A 20,752-nucleotide genomic window follows, 5' to 3' on the forward strand; every position below is an offset into this window, starting at 1 on the left:
GAGTGACCCCTCTCCAAATCCACGCCATATCTTCAGGCGCATTGTGCCTTTTATTTCCCTTTGTGCCCTTATTTGACACATCCTTATCTTGCATCTGACTTATCGTAATGGTCTCTCAATAGTCGCCCTGTTTGTACACTTGTACTCCTGCTATATACTTCCAACGGAGAAGTTAGGGCACCCTTTTAATATACATATGTGTGTGTATATATATATATATATATAAATTTGTATATATATGGAGAGAGAGGTGGAGAGACAGAGAGACAAGTGGAGAGAAAGCTCCCATCTGCTGGTTCACTCTCTAAAAGCCTGCAATGGCCAGGGCTAGGTCCAGGATGCAGGAGGGAGCTGGGAACAGGAACTCAATGCAGGTCTCCCATGAGGGTGGCAGCAGCCCAGCCACTTGGGCCCTCACCTTTGCTGCTCAGGGTGTGTGTTAGCAGGAAGCTGGAGTTGGGAGGTAGAGCCATGTATTGAACGCAAGCATCTTAACCCATAGGCCAAATGCCAGTCCCGGGGCCCCCTTTTAAATGAAAGTAATAGCAACCCAATTTTCTGTTCAAAACGTACCTCTACCTCTCACTCAGAAAAAAAGTCAGATTCTTACACTGGCCTCATGGGTGCTACCTGACCGGTACAGAGCACCCTCTCTCTCTAACTCCTACCCTCTCCTTATTTATCAGTTTGCTTGTGATGTAAGCTAAGTGCCAAAAACAGAGGAGATTTTAATGCAAGTCCAAATCTGTCTTCAGTGCCATGGGATTCCTATCACATTGTTAGTGATGTGCTCTTCCTCCTATCATTCTTATACAGTGTGCTACTTAATAATGACGTAATAGCTCATTATGTAAATATCCTACAATGTGTTAGGTCATTCCAAATTGCGTCCAGCTTTGAACTTTTATACAGATATGTTGATGATCATAAATAAATGTGATAAGTCTTTGCACACAGCCCCAACTATTTCCTCAGAGTCAAGGTAAAATTGCTCAAAGAATGTGCAGTGCACACACTTTCATTGATTTAAATTCACCCCTGTGGAGTGACTGTACCCCTAAGCGGCCATGAGCGTGGCCAGGCCATCCTTCCTCCCCAACGCTGGGCAGGGATTTGTTTGCATTTCCTTAGATCACATCTTTTAGATCAGTTTCAGATTTACAGGAAAAAAATTGAGAAGATAGTACAGAAGTTCCCCATACCTTGCTTCCAATGTCTTCCATTGTTAATATCTTACTTCAGTAAGGTTCATTTGCTATCATTAGTGAACCAGTGCTGCACATTATTATCAACTGAAGTCCACAGTTTGTTGGGATTTCTTCAGTTTTTACCTAGCGTCCTTGTCCCCTTGTCCAGGATTCTGTTCAGCATCGCGTTTAGTTGTTGCTGTCAGGTCTCGTGGGTACCTCCTGATTGTAAACTTCCCAGATGTCCCTCATTTCCCATGACTTTGACAGTTACGAGGAGTACTGGTCAGGTCCTTGTAGCATGTCACTCTAGGAACTTTTCGCACTTTCTTGCGCTTACACAGAGACTAAGGGCACACACCACCATCACGATTTATGACCTCCGATGGGGACACGACACCTGCCCGAGGTAGGTAGTGTCTGTTGGCTTTCTGCCTGCTTTCCAGGTGCTTTTGAAGACTGTCCCCAGGGTGGCCCAGGCTCACGGGCTGGGGAGCTGTGACCTACCTCCTGGTGGTTGTACTATCTGCGTATATTATTGCGACTCTTTCTCATGGGCGGTTATTTCTTCTCTTCCATTTACTACTTTATATCAGTGTGTACTCCTGGATGTTTATTCTATTCTTCGGGTTGTAACTCAGTACTGCTTTGTTTACTTTCTCAAAGGTCTGCCCGTTGGAAGCACTTTCAGTTGGTTCCTGTGTCCCTGTGACATAGCCCATCAATCTGGCTTGCTTTTCTGTCTTCATTTTTGTCTTCATTTTTTTGGCCTATTCGATAGGTAAAAATGATTATCATGATTAAATTTCTGTTTCTTTACTTGCAGAACTGAATTTTTGTGTTTCTTGGTCTCTCATACTTCTTTTGTGAGTTGTCTACCTTGTTCTTGAAATATTTTGCAGGCACTTTTCACCAATTGCTTTTAAGCCTTATCATGCTTTGAAGTGTTGAGATTCAAATTTTTTATGATGTTAACTATTTTCCAAAGGTTTTACTCAGAGCCTGGCCCTGTGAAATTCTACTCCATCCTCTACCAAAAATAAATACATTTTTAAAAAAAGGTTTTTGATCAAATTTAAAAAATTTTAAATCCTGATAGTTTCTATAATAAAAGATCACACTGGATTTGGTTCTAATGGTCCCCATATTGCTTTGAGCATTGCGAATACTTAAATGAAACATCTCCCAAAGTGTCTTTGAATTGGGGCTCCCTGGAACACACTTGGGTAGTTGGGGTACCGTGGACACTTCCTGCCTTCCCTTCTGGTTCTGACCTCAGTGTCAGGTGTGCACAGAACTTTCTAGCTCAAAGGCTGCACAGAATACGTTTATGTTTTCTTCTAGATCTTGCCTGTTTTCTATTACATTAATTATTTATTTTAAAGATTTATTTTATTTATTTGAAAGTCAGAGTTACAGAGAGAGGTAGAGACAGAGAGAGAGGTCTTTCATCCACTGGTTCACTCCCCAGATGGCCACAATGGCCAGAGCTGTGCCGATCTGAAGCCAGGAGCCAGGAGCCTCTTCTGGGTCTCCCATGTGGGTGCAGGGGCCCAAGGACTTGGGGCATCTTCTACTGCTTTCCCAGGCCATAGCAGAGAGCTAGATTGGAAGAGGAGCAGCTGGACTAGAACCAGTGCCCATATGGGATGCCGGCACTGCAGGCCCGGGCGTTAACCCACTGTGCCACAGCGCCAGCCCCTCCATTAATTCTTGAATCCATTGGGACTTCATTCTGTATGTTTACTTTTTTAACTGTCTCACATTCATTTATTGGACTCTCTTCTTTTTGCTGCTGATGTGAAATACCACCGGGACTATACAGTAGATCTTATTAATACTTGAACTTATGACTATTCTGAATTTTAAAAAATTACGTTTCTTTGATCTTTCTTTATACTTGTGCTACACAATTTTAATTATTGTAGACTCTGAATATACAGTGTGTCCTCCGTATCCATGGGTTAAGGATTTGTGAATTCAACCAACTGTGGATCAAAAACTGAAAAAAGTTTGCATCTGTACCCAACACATACAGAAGTTTTTTCTTGTCATTATTCGCTAAGCAATAGAGTACAACAGCCGTCTTCACTGCCTTCACACTGTTAGGTACTACGAGTGACCTGGAAATGATTTGCCGTCTATGGAAATACGTCTGTAGGTTATATGCAAATACTGGGTCATTTTATGTAAAGGACTTGATTACCCATGGATCTTGGTATCTGCAGGGGGTCCTGGGACAAATCCCCCACAGATACGAAAGGACAACTGTATTTAGAATACCTCAAAACACGAAATTAGGGAATCACTGACATTTTCGCATCACAAGGTTTTCTAATCCAGATCTACACTTAATAGTTCCTGAGTAGTCATCGCACAAGATCTTCTGCCATCTGCTCACCTGTTGTACACACACCACACACACACACACCCACACACTCACACACACACACACACACCACACCATACACCATTCACACACACACCATTCACACACACACCACACAGCATGCATACACACACTACACACACTCCCATACATACCACACCCCCTCACACACCCACACACACACACACACACACCCCATACACCATGCACACACACCCCACAGACATACCCCACATACCATGCACACACACACCCACACACACCACACATACATCATGCAAACACACCACACCCTCCAAACACCCCCAAACCCCTCACACACTCCCCAACACACCCCACACACCCCACCACACCACACTACACACACCACACATACCACACACACACCACACAGCACACACACACACCACACACACACCACACAGCACACACACATGCCACACACACACTTACCACACACACACCACACACAGCACATACACCCCACATACACGCACATCTACCACACACCACACACACCACACACCCACCACACACACATACACAACACCATACACCACACACACCTACCACACACCACACACACCCACCACACACACATCATGCAAACACACCACACCCCACACACACCTACCACACACACACATACACACACCATACACCACACCCACCCACCACACACCCACCACACACACACACACACACACACACCCTCCCAGCCCTCATCTTCCACTCCCTCCCTCCACTGCCAGGGCTACTCCTGCCTCACACACTCGCTGTTCCTTCTGCCTGGAGCTGCCCGCCGCCCACGCCACGGCGCTGCGACCGTCACGCACGTGGCTCACTCCTCACTCCCATCAGAGTCTCTGTCCGGGGCTTCCCTTTTCCTCCCCCAACCCTCCTCCCTGCCTTCTGCTTTTCCACAGCACTTTTCACGCTCCACAAACTCTGTGTCACATGGACTCGTTTACTGCTGCCTCACTCCCACTAGAATGTACACTCCTTCAGAGCAGGGATGTCTGTCTCTTTTGTCCTCAGATGCATCCTTATCAGCTAAAATAGTGCCCGACACACAGTAGATAGTAGAGAAGAGAAACATTAACAGATATTAGGAGAATGAAAGAATGCCTGTCTCTTTAACGTTTTTAGGTCCCTTAGTAAATCTTTATTTAATTCTATTTTTAGTGCTAATGGTAATTTTTAAAAAAGACTGTGTGTGATGTATTTGAAAGGCAGAGGAAGAGAGAGAGGGAGAGAGTGACAGAGAGAGGGAGAGAGACAGAGAGAGAGAGAGATCTTCTATCCTGCTGCTTCACTCCCCAGATGGTTGTAACAGCGTTGCTGGGCCAGGCGGAAGCCAGGAGCCTGGAACTCTGGCTGATCTCCCACCTATGTGGCTGGGACTCAAGTACTTGGTTCATCCTCCACTGCTTGTCCAGGTACGTTAGCAGGGGGCTGGGTAGAAAGCAGAGAAGCAGGGACTTAAACGAGTACTCTGCTATGGGATGCTCGCATAGCAAGCAGAGGCACTACAGTGCTGGCCTTGGTAATGGTGATACTTTCATTGTTGTTAGAGTCATTCCCCCTGCTATATTTTCTAAATGGCTATCGCTAATACATAGGACAACTTTGGTTAGTGTACTCAAATATTGATTTTAACTGACCCTCATATTGTTCTGTCACAACTTTTAATAATTTCTTCGCCTATTCTCTTTGGATTTTTAGGTAGAATATAACTAAAGAAATGATATTCAGTCTTTTTTTCTCTCACTGCATTGGCTAGAACATTTATGGTCATTTTAGCAATAATAAATGATGGACATTCTTGCGCTATGTTTACGTTAACATTAATGCCACCAATATTTAAGAGGAAAGAATATGAGGCATTGATCTGAAATATTCTACATCATAATGGAGAATTATTCTGCTTCTATTTTGCTTAGAGCTTTAACAATAAGCAACTGATGTTGAATTTATCTTGTACCTTCTTGGCATCAGTATTTGCTTTTACATAAAAATGTGATGTCTCTGTGGTAGGGAATAAGGAGAAAGATTTCAGAGGGCTCCCTTTTCGGCTCTACTTTCAAATACTAGAGGTAACGCATCTCTGTGTATTTTCCCAGGCTCTTCCTTGCACGTACAAATTTATACATGTATAGTGTGCCCTAGTGCTTCTTTGTAAATGGGATCATAGGGTAAATATTGTTCTATAATTTGCTTTTTTGTCTTAAAACATTGGATATATTTCCATATTAATGTGAAGGTACTTCAAAAAGGTCATGGAAAATGGAATTAAAGGATAAGTTTATTCTGGTGTAAAAATTTTTGAAATCCACATCTTGTGTTTTCCTAGTTCCCCTTTTCTGTGAACTTTTGATAGACCCTCTCCTATCTCTGTTTCATGCTTTCAATGGCTTTGTACTATTTCACGATAGGTGATTATTTACTCAGGTCTTCATTAAGGGATACTTGTGAACAGGTGTTTATTGTCTATTATAAATCTTACTGCAAGGAAAATACTTCTATTTGTATCTCTGAGTACATGGATAAAAATACCGAATGCACTTCTTTTTTAAATTTTAATTTATTTGAGAGACAGAGACAGGGACAAAGATCCTCCACATGCTGGTTCACTCTTCAAATGTCTGAGAACAGCCAGGGCCAGGCCAGGAGCCCAGAACCCAACTGGAGTCTTCCAAATGGGTGCCAGGGACCCAAGTACTTGAGCTATCACCTGTTGCCTCCCAGGGTGCACATTAGCAGGAAGTTGGCATTGAAAATAGAGCCAGGACTTGAACCCAGGCACTCTGGTATGGGATCAGGGTCTCCCAAGTGGTGTCATAAGCACCGTGCTAAATACCTGGTGCTCTAATGCACTTCTCTCTCCTATTCCTCTGCTGAGTTCCTTGAAGGAAATCCTTTATGTTGCCAAGTCCTAGGATAATCTATGGAAATGAATCAAAATCTACTTCCGTGTTTAAAATTGATTTTCTCCTATGCTTCTAACAAGTAAAAACAAAATATTGAGATACGCAATACTTAGTCTTACAGCATTTATATTATAGTTTTTAAGTTACCATTTAACTACTATTGAGCCATTATTTTTTCTCTCCTGGAATAACAAAAATTCAAGAACTAAGACCTTCCAACCTTCCCACCTTAACGAAAAGGCAGTGGAATTCATGGATTTTTCATACCTATTGAACACAATTTGTTGTTTTCCAAAACAGCTATTTCACCTTTGGGCAAGTCATTGTGTCTTGCCCAAGGGTAGAAAGCTCAGGATCTATCATTCTTTGAACATACTTTATTTTGCAGAAACCAACTCTTTTGCAAAGACCAGGTGGAAGAATGAAGCAGCAAACTCAAGAAGCTACCAACGCAAACCTCTGAGGAAGGGACATGAACAACCCTTTGTGGACACCTTCCCAACTCTGCTTCCCACCAGGCTGAAGAGCGGTAATTGTTTCTTGGGTCAATAACACAGGCGTCTACTTTGTTTGAATCCAATCACGGAGAGGCAACACTGATAAACACTTCAGTGTGCTGATTTTAATTGAGGGCAGGGCCTGTTTGTTTTCCACTCCAGGTTGTTTCAATCTCTCCTTAGTGACCATGGTCTCTTGCACAAGTCCTTGAGGCTGTGAACTCCCGGGATGCCTCACCTAGCTTTATAGTGCGAAATCAGGGGACTAAGACCCAGTTCTGAGTCACTCACCTGCTAATCCCCTTGTAAACTGTAGCGTAAGAGCCTTCACCCAGCTTCTCCAAGTTCAAGTAAGACGAGGCTGCCCCAAAAGGGAGGTTCTTTCTCTGCTTTTGGGCAATTGGAGGGGTGAAGGATGGGGAAGGGGGAGAGAGAGAGAGAGAGAGAGAGAGAGAGAGAGAGAGAGAGAGCAGTTTGTTTAGCATTGACTTTTTTTTTTTCAGTCCCAGGGAAATGAGACAGCATTGCAGGAGGGTACTTGGGGCACCCGCTCAGTAATTGCCCTGGGAGTGATGGCCAGACTCCCTAGACAAGTCCACATTGAATTCCTGATCAACATCAGCTGCTCACTCACCCACTGAAAAGCCTGCCTCAGATCCTCTTCCTGAAAAGAATCACTGTTACTGCGTGGCCTTTTACTCTTGAATTTCCGGGCATGGATGGCCTGCAGTCCCCTGGGGTGAAATGAAGTCATGGAACACGAAGCTTCTTGTAGGTCTGTGAGCTAGAGAAAAAGCAAAGAGCCGGAATAACGTATATGCAAAATCAAGATGCAGAGGCTAGCAAACCATTTTTTCTTTATTTGCCTGACTTCCACTCTTCATATATTTTCTAAGCTCCCTGCACCCCTCAAAAAGCACCTTCCTTGAAAGTCAAATTCCTAAAAAAAAAAAAAAACAACACAATATCAACTGCTAAATACTGCATTCTTACTTCCCCTAAAAATATATCTTTAGCGCAGGTTAACCTAAATCTCTTTAATAGATGGTTTCCAATTTTTCTCTGTTTAACTCAGGTTTTGTTTGTTTTTTATTTCCATGTCCATTTAATTTATCGCTTTAGGGGAATGATCTTCTAAGCATGGCATTGCTAATAATCACAAGCTAATTATCAAGAGTTTGAATCCACAGCAAAACTAACCAGTACTATCGCTTGCCTTTTGGGGTTCAGCTCAGAGAATGCAAGAGAAGAACTACATTCTCAGCTTCAAGTCCAGGGAGTTTCAAGCAGCCCAAAGCCAAGGAATATTTTTCCCTTTTGGTTTACAAGCAAGTCCCCACATTTGATAACTACAACCATAAATTCTCTGTGACTTTAATAGAATCTGCCTTTTATTGGTTTAGACCCACCGCAGAAGAGTCAGACCTCGCTCCAGAAAGGGAGGGTCTGGACTTGCTTTGTCCATAGAGAAAGCTGGTCCTCTTGGGTACAAATACCTCGAGCGCGGTCTCGGTCGTCACAGCCTGATTCCGGCAGCCGGGTACCTCGCCTCGCTCGGAACAGCGGTAGCAGCTGCATCCCGGCTGCAGGGTCTTTGCACACAGCTCTTGACCCATAATCTTCTGGGTTCAAGGAGAGAGCTCGCGCTTGAACCTCTCCCCCTCCGCCTCTCCTGTCCTTGCTTGCTCCCTTTTTGCCGGAGGTCAGCAGTGTGCAGCTTTCATATGACTCACACAAGGGCTCTGCCTCGAGCAGCCTCATGACTTCAGCAGTTTTTCCTTATCAGTGCAAGAAACTCTCCATCAGAAAGGCGGCTGCTTGCCCAACTGAGAACAAGGCGGCTAAGACGGGGTGGAATAAAACCCGGCACAGTCAAGGGTCATCTTCCAGCTGTTGGTATGCAGCACTAGGAATTCACATTGTTTTCCGGGCAATGATATTTACATGATAGCATTGATAATGATAGTGGTATTTATTAGGCTCCCCTGGCACTCAAGTGGGCACACTGGGAAGTATTTTCTCCCCGCCTTTCATCTGAAAGCATTTGGGTTTCCAGATTTTAAAACAAATTTGCAACCTAGCCAATTTTAGCAGTCAATGAAACCATAGACTCACAGAAGAGAAGAAAGCTGAAGATATCCACTCCTTCTCTTTGTTTAAAGCAACAGTGCATCTAAGAGAGTGGTAGTCATTGGGTCATTCATTCAAAATGTGGGAGTGAGCACCCATGTTGCTCTTTCTATATGGAAAATGGAATTAGTGATGGCAGAGGGTGCAAAATCTTCTTCTCTCTTTCTCTCCTTTGCCTCCTGCCTCCCTTCTTTCCATGCTAATGTAATTAATGTTTACTACATGAAACATCCTATATCAATAGCATGATTCATTGAGGAATCGGACTCCAACTGGTTTGCAGTCTGTGGTTTTTGAATAAGACTTCTTTCTCTGATGGACTCCTAGATATTGCCACTATAACATACTGATCTTGAAGTGAGACAGAATGTGGGATACGCACATACACACACAATCATTTTCATTAAGAGGAAATATAAGAGTTATGTCTATTATCACAATATTTATGGATACTTGATAACTGAACCTTATGATTTTTTTAATTAAAGATTTTTATTTACTTCTTTGAGAAGCAGAGCTACAGACAGAGGGAGCGATAGGGAGAAAGGTCTTCCATCCCTTGGTTCACTCCTTACGTTGCTGTAACGGCCAGAGATGGGCTGATCCGAAGCCAGGAGCCAGGAGCTTCTTCTGGTTCCCATGTGGGTGCAAGGGCCCAAGCACTTGTGCCATCTTCTACTGCTTTCCCAGGCCACAGGCAGAGAGCTGGATCTGAAGAGGAGCAGCTGGGACACAAACCAGCACCCATATGTCCCTGGCGTCACAGGCAGAGGTTTAGCCTACTATATGCCACAGCACAGACCCCTACAATGGCTTTTTAAAACAACTTTGAGATGACTTAAATATGGATATATATTTAAATTTTATTTCAAAGTTGCTACAAGAAGAAAGACTTGAAAACAAGTCAATTCAAAGATTCTCTCAAACCAGGAACATTGACAAGGAGGCTAATGACCAGACTGTATAGGGAACTACTCAATTACAAAAACCAAATAGTCCAGATAAAAATGGGTAATAGATCTAAATAGACATTTCTCAAAGGAACACACACAAATGGCCAACAGATACATAACAAAATGCTGGACATCACTAATCATCAGGGAAATGCAAACCAAAACCATAAGGAGGTATCACTTCATTCCCGTTAGATTGGCTATTATAGACAAAGGATTATAGTGTAGGTGAGGATTGGGGAGAGAGTGAGCCCAGGTTCACTGTTCTAGCCATGGTGGAAAAGAGTATGGAGGTTCCTCCAAAAATTAAAAATAGCGCTACTGTATGCCCTAGCAATCCTGCTACATCCAAGGAAAATGAACTCAGTCTGTGGAAGAGACGTCTGCACGCCCCTGTTTACTACAACACTCTTCACAACAGCCAAGAAATGGGAACAATCTAGCTGTCCACCGACTGATGAATGCATACAGAAAATACAGTGTATATTAATATTCACAATGGAAAATTACTCAGCCATTAAAATGCATGAACTCCTGTCATTTGCAACAAAAGACGGAATTGGAGTTCGTGATGCTAAGTAAAATAAGCCAGGCACAGAAAGATAGGTTCCACATTATCGGACTCACATGTGGACTCTAGAAAAGTTGATTTCATAGACGTTGGAAATAAAGTGGTGGTTACAGGAGGCTGGGGAGAGTAGTGTTGATTGATGGATATTTAGTGAGAGTTAGGTGAATAGGTTCTGGTGTTCCATTGTACACTGGGGTAACACAGATAACAATAAAGAGCTGTATTAAAAAAAAACAACAGGGCAATTGTTGTGGCATAATCGATTAAGCTGCTGCTTGCGATGCCCACATCCAATATGGACACAGGTTTGAGTCCCAGCTGCTTCATGTCCAGTCCAGCTCCCTGCTAATGTCTTGGGAAAGCAGCAGAGGATGGCCCACGTCCTTGGGCCCCTGCACCCGCGTGGAAGACCCAGATGAAACTCCTGGCTCCTGACTTTCGTCTGGCCCATTCCTGGCCATTATGGCCGCTTGGGGAGTGAACCAGGGGTTGGAAGATTTTCTGTCTGTCTCTCCCTCTCTCTCTGTAACTATGACTTTCAAATAAATAAATAAGTAAGTCTTAAAAAAAAAAAACAACTAGAAGAAAGGATTTGGAATGCTTTTACCATAAGAGCTGATACATGTTTGAGATGATAGATATGTTTACACTGTTATATAAGGTATATTAATAAGATATAGTATAATAATGTTATATAAGGTATAGATGTATTGAGATGTCAAACGGTACCCTTAAATATGTATAATTTTTATGTGTTGGTTAAAAGAAATATGGGGTAGGTGTTGTGGTACAGCAGGTTAAGCCACGGCTTGGGACATCCACATCTTGTATTACTGTGCTGGTTTGGAAGCTACTTTGCTTCCAATCCAGCTCTCAGCTAATGTGCCTGGGAGGCAGTAGATCCAGTACCTGAGTTCCTGCCAGCCCACATGGGAGACTGGGATGGAGCTTCTGGCTTCTGGCTTCTGGCTTCAGCCCAACCCTGGCTGTTACAGCCATCTAGGAAGTAAAGCAGAGAATGGAAGCTCTCTCTGTCACTCTGCCCTTTAAGTAAATAAATAAGTCTTTTAGAAAAAATGTTAGGGACAAGAAATAGAAAAATAGATTAATTACATTCAAACAAACAGTATTTGTCCTAAATACTGTTGAGCTTTTGGCTAATGGTCACTGCTATGATTTAGATGTGGTTTGTCCCCAAGGGTTCATGAGTTGGAAGATTGGTCATCAGTGTGGCAATGTTGGAGTGGTGGAATCTTTTATTTATTTGTTTTTTATTTGAAGCAGAGAGATAATTGGTTCACTCCTTAAATGCCTACAATGGCCAGGACTGTGTCCGGTCCCCCTAGTGGGGGTCAGGGACTCAACAGTCTGAGGCAGCATCAGGAAGCTGGCATTGGGAGCCAGAGCAGGATATCAAACCCAGGCACTCTGCTGTGGGATATGAGTATCTTAACCACCAGGCCAAACAGCAACCCCCCCATGGGGGAACCTTGTAGAGGTGGGCCTGGTGGATGAGAATCAGGTCACTGGGGGCACTGCCCTTGGAAGGGATTGATACTGGTCTCAGGTCGTGAGTTAGTTGTCCTTGTGGTTAGCAAGGTGCCTACCTGGCCCCTGCCACTCTCTGGCTCCCGTCACACTATGCAATCTCTCCCTCTGGCCACATTGCCATCTGCTGTGATATAATAGCAACCAACAGGGCCCTCACCAGATGCCCCCTCAGATGGCGCTGCCTGTTCTTGGACTTCTAGCCTCTGCAAGTGTGAGCTAAATAAACTGCTGTTTACAAATGACACAGCCGCAGGTATCTTGCTATAGCAATGGAAAATGGAATAAGATAATCAACTAACCAAGAGGATGAAAAGCTAGTCGTCCGAGAATATTTAATGCCATGATACTTTATCATAACATAGATGGTAGAACAGTTTATCATAATTGCCAGTTTATTCCTAAAAGGAAATTATAAATTTTATTATGCAAATGTACCAAATGAGGTTTAGGATGATCTTTCTCTTTCTTTTTTATCATTCAAGAGGCATTGAAACAGAGAGAGAGTGACACAGACAGAGCTGTAAAAACCTGCCAGTTTGTTCTCAAAATGCCTGTAACAGCAGAGGATGGGCCAGGCCTACATCAGGAGGTGGAAACTCAGTCTGGGTCTCCTGTGAGGGTGGCAGGGACCCAAGCACAAGCTGCCTTCTAGGGTTTGCATGAACAGGAAACTAGAATTGGGAGCTGAAGCCAGGATTCAAACCCAGGCATTCTGAACACTGGAGTCCCAAGTGGTGTCTTTTTTTTTTTTTTTTTTTAAAGATTTATTTATTTGAAAGTCAGAGTTACACAGAGAAGGAGAGGCAGAGAAAAAGAGGTCTTCCATCTGTTGGTTCACTCCCCAGTTGGCTGCAATGGTCGAAGCTGTGCAGATCCAAAGCCAGGAGCCAGGAGCTTCTTCCAGATCTCCCACACAGGTACAGGGGCCCAAGGATTTGGGCCATCTTCTACTGCTTTCCCAGGCCATAGCAGAGAGCTGGATTGGAAGTGGAGCAGCCGGGACTCGAACTGGCACCCATATGGGATGCCAGCACTGCCAGTGGCAGCTTTACCCGCCACGCACAGTGCCAGCCCCACAGTGGTGTCTTAACCATGACAAGTGCCCATTCTGGGATGATTTTTCTTTAATTTACATACGTTTCAGAATTTTCAACTGACCAGCATTTTTGCTAGCTCAGGAAATTACATACTGAAGTTACAAGTATGCTGGAATAGATAAAAGAATGGGTTACTGGAGCTGGTGTTGTGGGGCAGTGGGTTAAGCTTCTGGCTGCAGCACTGGCATCCCATGTAGGTGCCAGTTTGTGTCCTGGCTGCTCCACTTCTGATCCAGCTTCCTGCTAATGCCCCTGGGAAAGCAGTAGAAGATGGCCCAATTCCTTGGGCCCCTGCACCCACATGAGAGACCAGGTTGAATCTCCTGGCTCCTGTCTTTGGCCTGGCCCTGTCCTGGCCCTTGTAGCCCTTGGGGGAGTGAACCAGAGGATGGAAGATCGATTGATCTCTCTCTCTCTCTGCCTCTGCCTCTCTCTGTAACTCTGCTTTCCAAACAAATAAATAAATCTTTTAAAAAAAGTTAGAAAAAACGGGTTACTGTGGGGGAAATTATTAAATATCCTTTAGAATTTTTTTTTTTTTTTTTGACAGGCAGAGTGGACAGTGAGAGAGAGAGACAGAGAGAAAGGTCTTCCTTTGCCGTTGGTTCACCCTCCAATGGCCGCCGCGGCTGGCGCGCTGCGGCCGGTGCACCGCGCTGATCCGATGGCAGGAGCCAGGAGCCAGGTGCTTTTCCTGGTCTCCCATGGGGTGCAGGGCCCAAGCACCTGGGCCATCCTCCACTGCCTTCCCTGGCCACAGCAGAGAGCTGGCCTGGAAGAGGGGCAACTGGGACAGAATCCGGCGCACCGACCGGGACTAGAACCCGGTGTGCCGGCGCCGCTAGGCAGAGGATTAGCCTAGTGAGCCGCGGCGCCTATCCTTTAGAATTTTTAAGAATTAGATAATTTATGGTCTTATTCACGGTCAAGGAAAATTATCAGATGATTTCCTAAGATATTTTCTAGCTATGTGTCCAAAACAACACTTTTTTTTTTTGTTTTAAAGGTTTATTTATTTATTTGAAAGTCGGAGTTACACAGAGAGATAAGGAGAGGCAGAGAGAGAGAGAGGTCTTCTATATGCCGGTTCACTCCCCAGTTGGCCACAATGGCCAGAGCTGCATCGATCCGAAGCTAGCAGCCAGGAGCTTCTTCCAGGTCTCCTACGCAGGTGCAAGGGCCCAAGGACTTGGGCCATCTTCTACTGCTTTCCCAGGGCATAGCAGAGAGCCTGATGGGAAGTGGAGCAGCCAGGACTCGAACCAGTGCCCATAGGGGATGCTGGCACTGCAGGTGGCAGCTTTACCCACTACGCCACAGCGCTGGCCCCCAAAACAATACTTTTTATTACCAAATATTTCTGAATGAGGACAGGAGACTGAAATGATTTCATTTAAGATTGTGCATCAGACCCAGCTTGTGGGGCTCAAGTTTCCAGATCAGCTCGGCCAGGCTGACGCCAGCAGCCTGTGCAGCTTGGTGGGGGTGATGCCATTCTAGCTCTTCTGAAGCCGTTGTTTTGGCTACCACCTTCCACCAGCATAGAAATGGGAGCCCCTACGTGGGAGGCCCACTGTCAAGGAGAGGCCATGGACTCTGCCCACCTGCCTCGGTGTACCCATAGAGGCTCTGGCTTCTCCAGCAACCTTACAAGGGCTGGTGACATAATCCAGAAGGGCAGGAGGCCATTTGAACAGTCCAGCATTGTGAAGCAGCTGAGGCCTCCCCAGGAACACCTGCATTTATTGGCTCCGCCCCTCTCCCTTGGGAGAACTTCCCTAGGATGGCACACACCTCCCCTTCTCCTCCTGCTTCACGCCCTGTTGCCAGAGAATCTGTGTTAAGACAAATGGTAGCCGTTTTAAAATTAGCAGTAAGATTGGTGGTATTGATAATTGCAGGCTAAGCTTTCCACCCACCATGTTTCTAGCAAATCCTTTTTCACTTTCTCAAGCGGTATGATTCCAAACTATTATGTTTAGCTGAAAATTTGCATGTTTTTCTCATCTTCACAGTCTGTCTATTGTATCTAGTCAACTTTTTAGGAATTATGACCTAATTAATAACCTCTCTAGAATATGGAGATTATGACAATCATTTAATAGATTATAACATGAGGAGTAATATGAAATCTGTGTCAGCAACATTCAAAATAACCCATATATATCCACACAATGCAGTAATATGCAGCTTATCAAAAGAATGAATTCTATATATCACCAAAATACATCATGCAGAATGGTGTTTATAGCATGCCTCTTGTAGCAAAGAAATGACAGAAAATGAAGGGTAGTCAGTAGCCTTACCAATAGTAGCAATATTATTGTTATTATTTTGAATATATTATAGGACAGAAGATATTTCTTTTTATCATTTATCGCTAGCTTTATGGATGAGAGCCCCTTGAAAGACAGATTAACAAGAGAAAAATCTACAAATGTGTTTAATGCAAGTTCACTTGGCACAGGAGCCTTCAGCAATGAAGGCCCAAAGAAGCAGAGGAATCTGTGTATTTTTTGTGAGAAGCTTAAGAAAGAAGTGAGAGTTGTAAAAGAGAGGACAAAGGGTCCAATCTAAAGTCGTGAATGGGAAACTTCGCCGGGACTGCTTGCTCAGATACCCTCAGCCCCTCTGTGTCTTGAAGGGTAAGGCTGCTCCTTTCCTCTGGGTGTCAAGAAGTTATCGCTAGAATTAAGTCCCATAAATTGCTTTAGAAGACAGTCTGCCTAGGTTTTACGGTCTGCTTCGGGGGAGAAAGGATAAAAAGATGAGAATGACTTTTCTGATTCTGTTGTTTTCTCAAATGCCAAGCTGCCATATTTTGGGGTAGCACACATCCTGAACCCCATCACAATTATAGATGTATCTTAGACTGAAAAAAATCATCCTTATACCATTAGATATCTAACTTTTCAATATAAGTGCTGATAGACATAATATTAATGCAAAGAAATTAAGTAGAAGTTATGTGATCTTAAATTTGATTTGGAAATATCAACTTACAATGTTTTTTCCTTAAAAATAAAAAAGTTCTGTCAAGGAAAAAAAGACATAAAAACAATAACAACTCAATGGCAATGAGTAACCCTAACGCTCCATTTTTGGTCTCTCACTACAATTTTCCACTAAAAAGTAGCAAACATCCATGGGGAAGTGATGCATTCCAGGTCTGGAGGATGAACTCTACAGGATGAGCCTTGGTTATCTTTCTTGCCCAAAAGCAGGGAAATAATCAAGAAAGATGTCCCAAACTCATCCTAAGCCAATGAGAGTCAGGTCATCAGAACGTGGCGCCGACCTCAAAGGGATTCTCATTGGCTAAAGATGGGACAATCTGAGGGTCAAAAAGTAATGGCTCCAATGGATTGAAACACATAAAACTGTAAAATCCGTAACTTTATAATGATTCTAAACAAAAACGGTCACTTGGAGGTTTCTAATGTGCACATTTATAATATGAATATTGATAGAAGAGAAAAAAGCAAGAGTTTTTTGGTCATTTCTTTACAAATTGTTGCTGTGGGGTCATTAAATAGTTAATTAGGGGAAAGATCTTCCTCATCGGAGGAATTCCAGCTGATCAATGGAGGAGCAAAGATAGAAGCAGAAAGCTCCGATCGTGCGATCCCTAATGCAATGGAGGATCTCAGCAAACAGTCCTCAGTGGCTGCTAAAGTCGTCAGGTGAAAGATTGATGAGGAGACTTGCAATGGAGGGGTCAGGCAGACACCATCTGAGCCCACTGCCCAGTCTTAGCTTTACTGTGTTTGCGCTATCCAGACATGATGTGCCTTCTGATCTGGTGTACCAGGAAATACATGGGGACGGCTCTGATGCAGTTTTGACTAAAAAATAAATACATAAATAAACCTAAATTGAATCCATTTTCCAGATCTAAAACCAAATTATAAGAATACAGTGGACAAAGAAGTTAACAGCACAAGGAATCAAACAGCCAAATCCGGAGGACAAATGGCTCTGACAAGTTTCCCTAACACATCAGTGCTATTAAAACAGAAGAAAGCTAAATGGACTTAAGGTCCAGCAAACAAATGCAATATATAAATGTTGCTTGAATCCTGCCTTTAACAAATCCTGTAAAATGACATTCTGAGATACATATAGAAATGTTTGATATGGTATTAGATGATTTTAAGAATTTATTTTAAATTTTGGATCCTGTGGCTAGAGATGGCTACTGAAATATTTACAGGTAGAAATATTTACAGGTAGTTAAAATACTCCAGAAAAACAATGGTAGAAATAGAAAACACAAAATCGGTAAAAATGTTGATAATTGTTGATACTGGGTGGGCTACATGAACGTTCATTTCTGTGTGTTTAAGGATTGTGTCCCAGCTGGCATTGTTGCATAACTGGTAAAGCCAATGCCTGCAACGCTGGCATCCCATGTGGGCTCTGCATCAGGAACTGGCTACTCTACTTCTGATCCAGCTCCCTGCTAATGGCCTGGGAAAGCAGTGGAAGATGGCCCAAGAGCTTGGGCCCCTGCACCCATATGGGAGACCCTGAAGACGCTTCTGGCTCCTGGCTTTGGCCTGGCTCAGTCCTGGCCATTGTGGCCATCTGGGGAGTGAACCAGAGGATGGAAGATCTCTGTCTCTGTCTCTCCCTCTCTCTTTGCCACTCTGACTTCATCTAAATAAATCTTTTTTAAAAAAGAGAGAGAATTTTCTAGAGAAATAGAAAACAAAAGCAAAAACAATTTCTGAATGAACAAGTGGAAAAAATATTTTAAAAAACATTCACACAAAATGCATACATTTGATTACTTATTTCTTTATATTCTTGCTTGCTACTAACAAGGGTGGGGGAAGCTTTCATTAAAAGTTTAGCAATCGGCCGGTGCCGCGGCTCACTAGGCTAATCCTCTGCCTGTGGCGCCAGCACCACGGGTTCTAGTCCCGGTTAGGGCGCCGGATTCTGTCCCGGTAGCTCCTCTTCCAGTCCAGCTCTCTGCTGTGTCCCGGGAGGGCAGTGGAGGATGGCCCAAGTGCTTGGGCCCTGCACCCCATGGGAGACCAGGAGGAAGCACCTGGCTCCTGGCTTCGGATCGGCGCAGCGCACCGGCCAAGCGGCCATTTGGGGAGTGAACCAACAGAAGGAAGACCTTTCTCTCTGTCTCTCTCTCTCTAACTCTCTCTGTCAAAAAAAAAAAAAAAAGTTTAGCAATCATCATCATCACTGTCATGTGTGCCAGCCCCATGCTGGCTTAGAGACTGAACCTCACGCTAACATGACAGTGTGGTAGGGACTGTTATTATCCTATTGTGCCTATAAAACCATTATAGGCATAGGTGGTTTTTTTTTTTTTTAATCTCACTATACATTCACATACATACATGGTCTTTCCTGACATCATATTATCATTGCATATTAGTGTGCTATTTTGTTCACTTGTACTGAATTTTCACAGAGAAGTTGATATTATAAATTCCAGGTAAGGTTCAAAGCTGGTGACTTCTGTAAAAAGGAATGTGGAACAAGTTGGCCATATTTCCAGACTCCCAAATTCTTGCTGATTTAGGAAGATGATTTCTGGAGCTCTGGGAATTTCTGCACAGAAATGCCAAACGTCCTACTTACCATGCTTAGTTTTCTAAGCTGTGAGTCCGCGCTTCTGGCCCTGTCTCGGGATTTCTCCACATCTTGGCCTTCGCAGCTGCAAGAGTAGTTGACCTGTTGTGGATCAAAACTCTACTGCAAACGGAACGTTCAAGAATGCCAAGTGATTCCATATGTGCAGGTTCACATTCTAAATCTACTAGAAAGCAATGACAGGTTAAAAAAGACATGTCATAGGCAAGGAAGGAAATCTAATTGCAAGGTGTTCTTGTGACAGAATGGCTTAGCTTGTGAAACAGTGCAATTAAACTGAACACTATACCCTTAAAAAGACCTGTTAGCTAAATCTGGAAATTCATGCAGATGCAGAGAAAGTGGAAGACTTCCTATTTCACACTAAGCAAAACAAAGGAAATTATGCTCTTTCAGACTAGATATTTTCTTTGTTATTCATTGTGTGTGTGGGATTGCTGGTTTAATTTATTGAGTCTGAAGGGACTGAGGGGAAGTTTCAGAAAAGACTTGCCTTTATGATTTGGTCCCCAGAGCTTTCGCCCAGAGCTGCACCGATCCAAAACCAGAAGCCAGGAGCTTCCTCCGGGTCTCCTACACAGGTGCAGGGGCCCAGTGATTTGGGCCATCGTCTGTTTTATCAGGCCATAGCAGAGAGCTGGATCAGAAGTGGGGCAGCCAGGACTCGAACCAGCACCCATATGGGATGCTGGCATTGCTGGCAGCGGCTTTAACCCACCATGCCACAGTGCTGGCCCCTATTTTCGTTAATGCAATTTAAGAATGGGATGATATTCAGTCATACCAAGGAGTCTTCAAGTGTGTGTTTGGTCATTCCTTCATTAGGCATTTCACCAAACATTTTTTTAAAGCAGTTCTAAACTTCATACACATTATCTCATTTAATTTTTTTTTTAGAATGTCATTTTAAGAATTAGAATTTAAATCCACTGGTATTGACAAATCCTATGCTCTTAACTATGTTTGCACACAACGAACTCAGTCAGGAGCTGAGAGCAAGCACCGGGGCCCCTAACACAGTCCAGTGCACTGTTGCCTTGTGTGTGCAGATGATTGCTTCCTGGTACTTAGAATGATAGTTCCAACGCCCGTGGAAGAACTTCCTCCATATGCAGCATTCAAAAAAATCGAGGCCAAGTTGAGCTTCCTCCACCTGCTGTCTTCAGTTCCAGGCCTGTCTATGCAGCAGTCCCTCAGTCAATGAATAATCAAAGCAATTTGTCCCCTATAGCCTGTTGACTACAGAACAAGACACCGCAGTATAACTTGTCATCGTCAATTTCTGTGAAATGCATTAAAATGCTCCCATTACCTACTCTGACATCTCCTTAAAGTTCACTGCTGTGTCAGAGTGAAGCGGTCAAGGCTGGAAATCCATCCTCGCTTGCTGACGCTCAGCACACGTCACAGTACTGCAAGCAGTGGAGTTTGACAGCTGTTTAAAACCATGTCACGCAAGTTATCAGTGCTTTAAAGTATGCGTGCCCTTGCGTGCCCTGTGAGGGCCCGCCCACAAACACACGCAGGTTACAAACACCTGGCTTGTAAATTTCTGATACCTGCAAATTGTGTGGGAGACCCTCTGAGCTCCCTGTCCTCAGCTCAAACCCAGAGTGCCTGGGCCCCTTCTGGCTGCCCTCATGCCTGAGAGTACAGCCTCGTACCGACAGCACCACTCGGTGGCCAGGATGGAGAACTGGCCGAATCCACTTTGCCTCACTCCCAGCTTAACTCCTCCACAAGTTGCCCTTCCCAAACTCCAAGCCCGATTCCCACCACCCCTATCTTCCTTGGACTTCAGTACTCACAGACAAGTCGACTGCATCTC

The 20,752-nt window shown here is 43.9% G+C and overlaps 1 protein-coding gene across 5 annotated transcripts in view; it reads right to left on the reverse strand.

Moving 5' to 3' along the window:
* Positions 1–19,047, reverse strand: part of CDK15 (cyclin dependent kinase 15) — a 105,257-nt gene extending 86,210 nt beyond the window's left edge. For 2 of the 5 annotated variants that reach the window (XM_089330060.1, XM_070070378.2), the window contains exons 1-3: positions 8,413–8,739; positions 7,638–7,787; positions 7,295–7,389 (exon numbers count right to left, since the gene is read on the reverse strand). In XM_089330060.1, coding sequence (XP_089186186.1) covers positions 7,295–7,389; positions 7,638–7,787; positions 8,413–8,619 — 452 coding nt within the window. In that variant the 5' untranslated portion in view covers positions 8,620–8,739. Of the gene's footprint in view, positions 1–7,294; positions 7,390–7,637; positions 7,788–8,412; positions 8,832–18,912 lie in introns of those variants that run through there. The other 3 variants (XM_089330061.1, XM_051849290.3, XM_089330062.1) reach the window with 3 other exon arrangements.
* Positions 19,048–20,752: the final 1,705 nt, after the last annotated feature.

Source organism: Oryctolagus cuniculus, chromosome 3, assembly GCF_051225735.1.
Source record: "Oryctolagus cuniculus isolate XC-2025 breed Fujian yellow rabbit chromosome 3, ASM5122573v1, whole genome shotgun sequence".
NCBI classification, from domain to species: domain Eukaryota; kingdom Metazoa; phylum Chordata; class Mammalia; order Lagomorpha; family Leporidae; genus Oryctolagus; species Oryctolagus cuniculus.